At 43.9% G+C, this 7,500-nt stretch overlaps 1 protein-coding gene across 1 annotated transcript in view; it reads right to left on the bottom strand.

The window, feature by feature from the left end:
* Window positions 1-2,056: 2,056 nt before the first annotated feature.
* LOC125038244 (docking protein 2-like) overlaps window positions 2,057-7,500 on the bottom strand; it is a 6,261-nt gene continuing 817 nt past the window's right edge. The window contains exons 2-6 of the mRNA XM_047631667.1: window positions 5,097-5,285; window positions 4,358-4,426; window positions 4,137-4,230; window positions 3,783-4,024; window positions 2,057-2,959 (exon numbers count right to left, since the gene is read on the bottom strand). Of these exons, the coding sequence (XP_047487623.1) occupies window positions 2,573-2,959; window positions 3,783-4,024; window positions 4,137-4,230; window positions 4,358-4,426; window positions 5,097-5,285 (981 nt within the window). The 3' untranslated portion in view covers window positions 2,057-2,572. The remainder of the gene's footprint in view (window positions 2,960-3,782; window positions 4,025-4,136; window positions 4,231-4,357; window positions 4,427-5,096; window positions 5,286-7,500) is intronic.

The raw sequence follows: 7,500 nt of genomic DNA on the forward strand, positions 1-7,500 counted from the left end.
CATTCTGGGTGCCCCGAGGTGGACGAAGGTCCTCAACCTCCTGATGGAGGCAAACCTTCTCCCCCTGGACTCACGAATCGATCTAACGGCAACACAATTCCTGTCAAAGGTCATCCAGGCTCCCAGGAACACAAGCCTAAGACAAAAATTAGTCAGATGCCTCGAACAGCCAGGGTGTTGATACGCCATCAGCTCAAAGAACAGCTTCTTGCTAAGGGCATGGACTCCCCCCACCCCGACTTTGCCGAAGCCCCGCCGTGGGCACTGAGCCTGATAGAGTTCAACATAATGAGCCTGTCAATGAAAAAGAGCCTATACCCCATGCCTAGCCTAAAGGCAGAAGCCCACAGGGTCATTGCAGCCATTACTCCTCCGGGTAGTAGAACATACTACACGGATGGATCGGTCGATCCCTTGAGCCACACTGCAGGCGCCGGCTTTGCAGCTAGGGATGCCACGCGATCCATGAGGGTAACAGACAACGCCTCCTCGCTACAGGCAGAGGCAGTTGCAATCATGGGAGCCCTAGGCCACGCGTCCCTAAGGGAAGGACACGTGGTCATACACACAGACTCCAGGGCAGCCATTGACTGTCTTCAGCACAGCTCACCCACAGACAACATCTACCTACTGACCACGATTCTCACAATGGCACAGAGAATTCTTGCTCAGGGTAGAAGAATTATCATCAACTGGGTCCCAAGCCACATCGGCATCAGAGGGAACGAGCTTGCTGACCGACTAGCCGTCGCTGGCAGGGGTATGCCCCCAAATCCCATGACGATAAAACCGAGCCGAAAATTACTTATGGAGAAGTGTGCCTTGGTCGGTCGTACCTTCCTACGGCAGCTCCACAGAGAGGAAAAGAGAACCTCCCCCTCGGCCAGCTGGTACTCAGACGCCACAGGCTATGAACCACTGGCACTCTCTGAAGTAAGCAACAGAGGTACCGAAGTCATTTTTCACAGAATGCGCCTAGGTTACCACTGTGCATGGCAGATTATCCCAACAATCGAACGCGATGAATGGTGCTGCAAGCACTGCGGCGAGCCGAACGCCACACTAGTCCACTACCTAGAAAATTGTAACCATACACAATTCCTGAGACATGGACCGCCCACAACAGCCGCCGTGCTGGTAAAGAGGCTATGCGAAATGCTTACACCATGGCGGCAGGAGCGCTTGCTGGCAATCCCGCCGCCACGGTAAGCACCGAGTGTCAGACAACTCAATGAGACAGCCGTAAAAAGCTGACACAGGCCGGGCCATATTTAGAAGGCCCGGGCGAAGCTAGAACTTCGCAAACCATAAAGAAAAAGAAAGGTCGAGCTCTCAGCACTTTCTCTAACTACTTTCGTCGCCGTACCATATTGATAAGTCAGAAAGAGTAAAGATACTTTTCTTAGCATGTTAATGTGTTTGTGTTCATGTTTGACCGTAATACTTTTCGTATTTGGGAATTTGTAACTTTGTATCTTATCACTCCTTTCATGCCACTGGTTTGTGATCCACCTCGGCAAATTACGGAATTTCTGTTGATGCAAGTCCAGTAATGTCTTATGTTGGTTATTATTTTGGGTTATTCGGCAAAGGTGAATCACCTGACAGTAAAATACGTTGAAATGTCCACGTTTGGTTTACATGTTTACAGTGTTTCTAAGTACTGTTTTTAATTTAAAACTGATTTGTTGTTTAATGAAGGTGATATTGGGATTTTGATTTCACTTTGTACTATTTTGATGAGAAACAATGATTCGAACTTTCTGTGATTAACTGTAAACTTGGTGTAAATAACGTTTTTACAATGGATAGGAATACTAAGGCGACTGGTGAATAGAAGACGATTCCTTGCTGTCTCTTCTCTGTGAGGTTAGGCAGGAAATTGAACAAGAAAGTCAGTAAATTTACATATCGATCGATGTACACTCATATTCATTTGAATTAATTCTGTTCGCCTACACAAACATACATTTATAAATATTTTTGCAAATGGTATTTTTCATAGACAGTAATTCCAAGGGAATGTTAAATAATATAAAAAAATCAAACAAGCTACAACTGAAATGATTTGATTATTTATGAACATACAAACGACTTTTTGAGGTTTTAAGTCTTTGAGCGGTGAATATGTTTGTGTGTGTGCGTGTGTGTGTGTGTGTGTGTGTGTGTGTGTGTGTGTGTGTGTGTGTGTGTGTGTGTGTGTGTGTGTGTGTGTGTGTGTGTGAGTGAGTGAGTGAGTGAGTGAGTGTGTGTGTGAGTAAGTGAGTGAGTATGAGTCTGTAACTGAAATTTTTTCAACAATTGTTAATCACTTCAGAAACATATACATCATTATCAACATTCCCTCTCCCAGCACTACTAATCCCTTCTCCGCTAAAGCCCAGCTAGACCGTCCTGCATCATCAACGCTTGCCGTTTTCGCTGAACGATACAAAGACGACGTGTGTTGTATTTGAGGCAACGTGTAAACCCTTCTCTCCGCGCGTTCAGCTAGGAAGGATTGCTGGAGATGTCCTTGGCCGAGGCTGCCATCGCACGCCCATTGGTTACCCCGCCTCCTGAGAACGCCCTGCTAACAGTCCCACACGAATGGAGTTAGTCCTTGCCTTTCCAGAAATTTATTGAGGATCTCGCAATAACGTCTGCTATCACCGTTACAGAACTCCTTGGCGAACTCCAGCACCATCATGGTCTTGATCTGCCACTCGTGCTCCCTGAGTAAAGGGCTTCCTCCTCGGGCGGGCGCTTTAGTTCCCGTCGCCATGCTGGGAGCTTCAGGAACAGGCGGACTCAAGGAACTAGGGCGTTGGCCATCGAAAAAAGGTAAGCGCATGTAAGTGGGTTCCTCGTATATGTGTTCTGTCGTGTCGCTTTTGGGAGACTTCGTTTCAGTGGGAGAGATGATGCCGTTTTTCAACACTTCCTTTGTTTGCTTGATATAGTATACGATTTCATTCCCCTGTTGGAAGAACGCCATCCTGAAAATAACAAAGCTAACAAAACTACGCAGATGTCTTAGAGTATTTCATATTAAAATTTGGCCAATATGTAGTGTGTATCATGTACTGTACAGTCAGGTAAAAACAATCTTTACCCATTACACAAATTAATATGAAAAATCGACGGTGTTGTTGAACACCAAGGCAATATATTTTGTAAACTGGTCATTAATAGTTAGAAAAGCGTAAGTTTGATTATCTATATGCGAAATGAAAAAAAAAAATAATAATAATAATACCGACTGACAACACATACGCAGTATAATACTAATAATAATAATAATAAAAATAAAAAAAACATTTGCAGTGTGAAAGGGTCTGGTGTTCTGAACTTACATTTCGCCTTACATTATATAATACCCATGTATATTAATAACGGTTTAATCATTTGATTTATTAAATTATTATTGGATATGACGATGTTTTCTTAATTGCCGTCAAAGTCATGATGGGAGACTAAAATATTGCATAACATTTATTTTATTTTCTAGATAATAAAATATAATTGAAAATATAAACACATAGACAAAACAACGCATGGTCATCGAAACGCATTCTCCAAATATTTGGTTCATTAGTCTCGTCTTCGAATACTGTATTAAGATCGTTCGTTGTATGGCAACACTAGCAATGGGAGGGGCTAACAAGATGCTCCACTCACAGTACAGAATAGCGCTCAGGTTCTATTCGACCACAAGTAAAGGTAACAATAGTTTTGTCTTCTGACTGTACATAGATGGGCAGCTTTTAGAATTCTAGAGGAAAAAAGTAGAACGTATTTACCTGCTCTGTAAGAAAAACGAAGAGTCCCTCTCCAAGGACACACGCCCTTCCAGTCCAGAACTTGAAATTTCTCAGACTGTAGCCGAACCTCCGGATGACCCCTAGATGAAACGAAGCAATGAGGCGGCCGTCGACTGAAGTGACCGCAAAACCCTCGCTCAAGAAAACCAGTAATACGGAACCACTCACTTGCAACCTCGATGATGTCAGGGAGTCAGGCATCACCAGGAACGTTGGCTGATCTGGGGAAACGTTAAAACGACTGTCTGAACAGGTGTAGTGTTAAAACAACTGTTAGTAAGGATTTCTTTATAAGTAGGCTCAGCATAAGTATCCAACGTTTGATGACCTTACACTTTTCACAACTTCCATAAAGCAAGTTTCCTTGCAAGGGCATCCGAGTCGATTTCTTGAAGCTCGGTGAATGCATTAAGCTCCCCCTGACGTCCTGTTAGAAGCAAAAACTTGTTAGCCTTTCCTCTGTATAATAGTTAATTCCTTTGCTGCGGCTCCAAGGCAAAGAATATGATATAGTTTGACGAAAAATAATAATAAAAATACCTCATATAACTCACCCAGAGCCACGCGTCCAGCTCCTCCTTGTCGCCAGGTGAAAACACGCACGTGCCTTCGATGGTAACAATCTGAAGTTATGAATCACATTAAGGTCGCGTTGCGGCCAAAATTCAAAGCGCGTAAAAGATGAAAGAAGAAAGCATGTTTAGACAAACATATACATTTATGCCTACATACACACACATATATATATTTATGTATTTATATACATGCACTTATGCATAGAGGTATACATATACATATGTATAGATATACATATATATATATATATATATATATATATATATATATATATGTAGAGAGAGAGAGAGAGAGAGATAGAGAGAGAGAGAGAGAGCTGACTCCAGTTCTCTGGATGCCAGATACATTGATTGCATACATATGTGTGTGTATACTGTATATGTGTACATATAAATGTGTGTATGTGTGTGTGTGTTTTCGCGTGTATGTGTGTGTGTGCGTGCGTGTGTGTGTGTGTGTTTGTTTGTATACATATATATATGTGTGTGTGTGTGTGTGTGTGTGTATGTATGTGTTTGTGTTTGTGTTTGTGTGTGTGTGTGTGTGTGTGTGTGTGCATTCACACACGCACAAATATGTATATATATACATATTATGTATCTCTATGTATGAATGCATACATTCAATGTATTTATCTATCACTATGTGTGTGTGTGTGGATGTATGTACATAAAGAGAGAGAGATACACAAATGCATGGTCTTTAAGGAGGCGTCACCTGGAAGGAGTGGAGTTCCCACGCCTCCTTCCCTTGCCACTGCATCGCCATCCTGACGTCTAGGTCCAGGATCACGTGAATGCAGTTTTTCGCTATATACTGCCTGGCATCCTTGTAGACTTCTAAGCAGGGACGACATTGCTGCCGCCCGTTGTTCAGTACGACATAACTCTTCTCGGAGGGCTTTTTCTGAAAGAACAGCGCGTGGTGAGTCACCCGCAATGGGGCTTGTGAATCGAAGGGAAGGGTACCTGCGGTTCTAAACCTACACAGGAGATAAGCACGCACATGGGGTTTTAAACCTACACAGGGGATAAGCACGCACATGGGGTTTTAAACCTACACAGGAGATAAGCACCTACACGGGGTTTTAAACCTACACAGGAAATAAGCACGCACATGGGGTTTTAAACCTACTTAGGGGATAAGCTCGCACATGGGGTTTTAAACCTACACAGGGGATAAGCACGCACATGGGGTTTTAAACCTACACAGGAGATAAGCACCTACACGGGGTTATAAACCTATACAGGAAATAAGCACGCACATGGGGTTTTAAACCTACACAGGGGATAAGCACGGACATGGGGTTTTAAACCTACACAGGAGATAAGCACGCACATGGGGTTTTAAACCTACACAGGGGATAAGCACGCACATGGGGTTTTAAACCTACACAGGAGACAAGCACCTACACGGGGTTTTAAACCTACACAGGAAATAAGCACGCACATGGGGTTTTAAACCTACACAGGGGATAATCACGCACATGGGGTTTTAAACCTACACAAGAGAAAAGCACCTACACGGGGTTTTAAACCTACACAGGAAATAAGCACGCACATGGGGTTTTAAGCCTACACAGGGGATAAGCACGCACATGGGGTTTCAAACCTACACAGGAGATAAGCGCGCACATGGGGATTTAAACCTACACAGGAGATAAGCGCGCACATGGGGTTTTAAACCTACACAGGTGATAAGCGCGCACATGGGGTTTCAAACCTACACAGGAGATAAGCGCGCACATGGGGTTTCAAACCTACACTGGAGATAAGCACCTACACGGGGTTTTAAACCTACACAGGAAATAAGCACGCACATGGGGTTTTAAACCTACACAGAGGATAAGCACGCACATGGGGTTTCAAACCTACACAGGAGATAAGCACGCACATGGGGTTTCAAACCTACACAAGGGATAAGCACGCTCATGGGGTTTCAAACCTACACAGGAGATAAGCACGCACATGGGGTTTTAAACCTACACAGGGGATAAGCACGCACATGGGGTTTCAAACCTACACAGGGGATAAGCACGCACATGGGGTTTTAAACCTACACAGAGGATAAGCACGCACATGGGGTTTCAAACCTACACAGGAGATAAGCACACACATGGGGTTTCAAACCTACACAGGGGATAAGCACGCACATGGGGTTTCAAACCTACACAGGAGATAAGCACGCACATGGGGTTTCAAACCTACACAGGGGATAAGCACGCACATGGGGTTTCAAACCTACACAGGGGATAAGCACGCACATGGGGTTTCAAGCCTACACAGGAGATAAGCACGCACATAGGGTTTTAAACCTACACAGGGGATAAGCACGCACATGGGGTTTCAAACCTACACAGGAGATAAGCGCGCACATGGGGTTTTAAACCTACACAGGGGATAAGCACGCACATGGGGTTTCAGGAGATAAGCACGCACATGGGCATTCTTACACAGACAGGAAGTTAACACACACACGGACTTCCATACCCTAATAGATGGGAATTCGCATTCATCTGATTCGTCCCAACAGGGGTGTTCCAATTAGGGAATGACATTATTGTAGACCAGGGTTACTCAACTATTATGAGCAAAGGTCCAGTTAGACAAGCTCTAATATATGCACAGGACCGGAAAAATAATTTACATGCAACCATGAAAATAAAACCACAATCTGAGTACCTCCTAGCGTTCCCATATGTCCCCTAACTTACCCTACAGTCAGTCGAGGAAATACATTTTCAAGAATTCATCGCCAGGACCTTCATTCTGTTTCATTATACTTTCCTCCTTCTAGAGCCTGGGGTCCCGCTACAGCACTCAGAAGGAATAGAAATAGTTATAGACCGGACTTTGCGACAAAATCTGGGCCACAGAATTCTGCGCTCGACACGATAAGTGTTGGAGGTCAAATGATCCAATTGACTTAAGTGAACATCGTAGAGAAAGGACTGGGAAAAGCTTGAATTAGTGTCGGGTTTATTTTTTCACATAATAGTTCTAGCAATCTTAGATATGGTGTTCTTTTTCAGTGTTGTTCGAGTTCACATATATTTAGTAAAGTAGCAGCAGCAACAACAACAGTAGCAGTAGGAGGAGGAACACACCACACACACACACAC

Source organism: Penaeus chinensis, chromosome 24 (genome assembly GCF_019202785.1).
Source record: "Penaeus chinensis breed Huanghai No. 1 chromosome 24, ASM1920278v2, whole genome shotgun sequence".
NCBI lineage: Eukaryota > Metazoa > Arthropoda > Malacostraca > Decapoda > Penaeidae > Penaeus > Penaeus chinensis.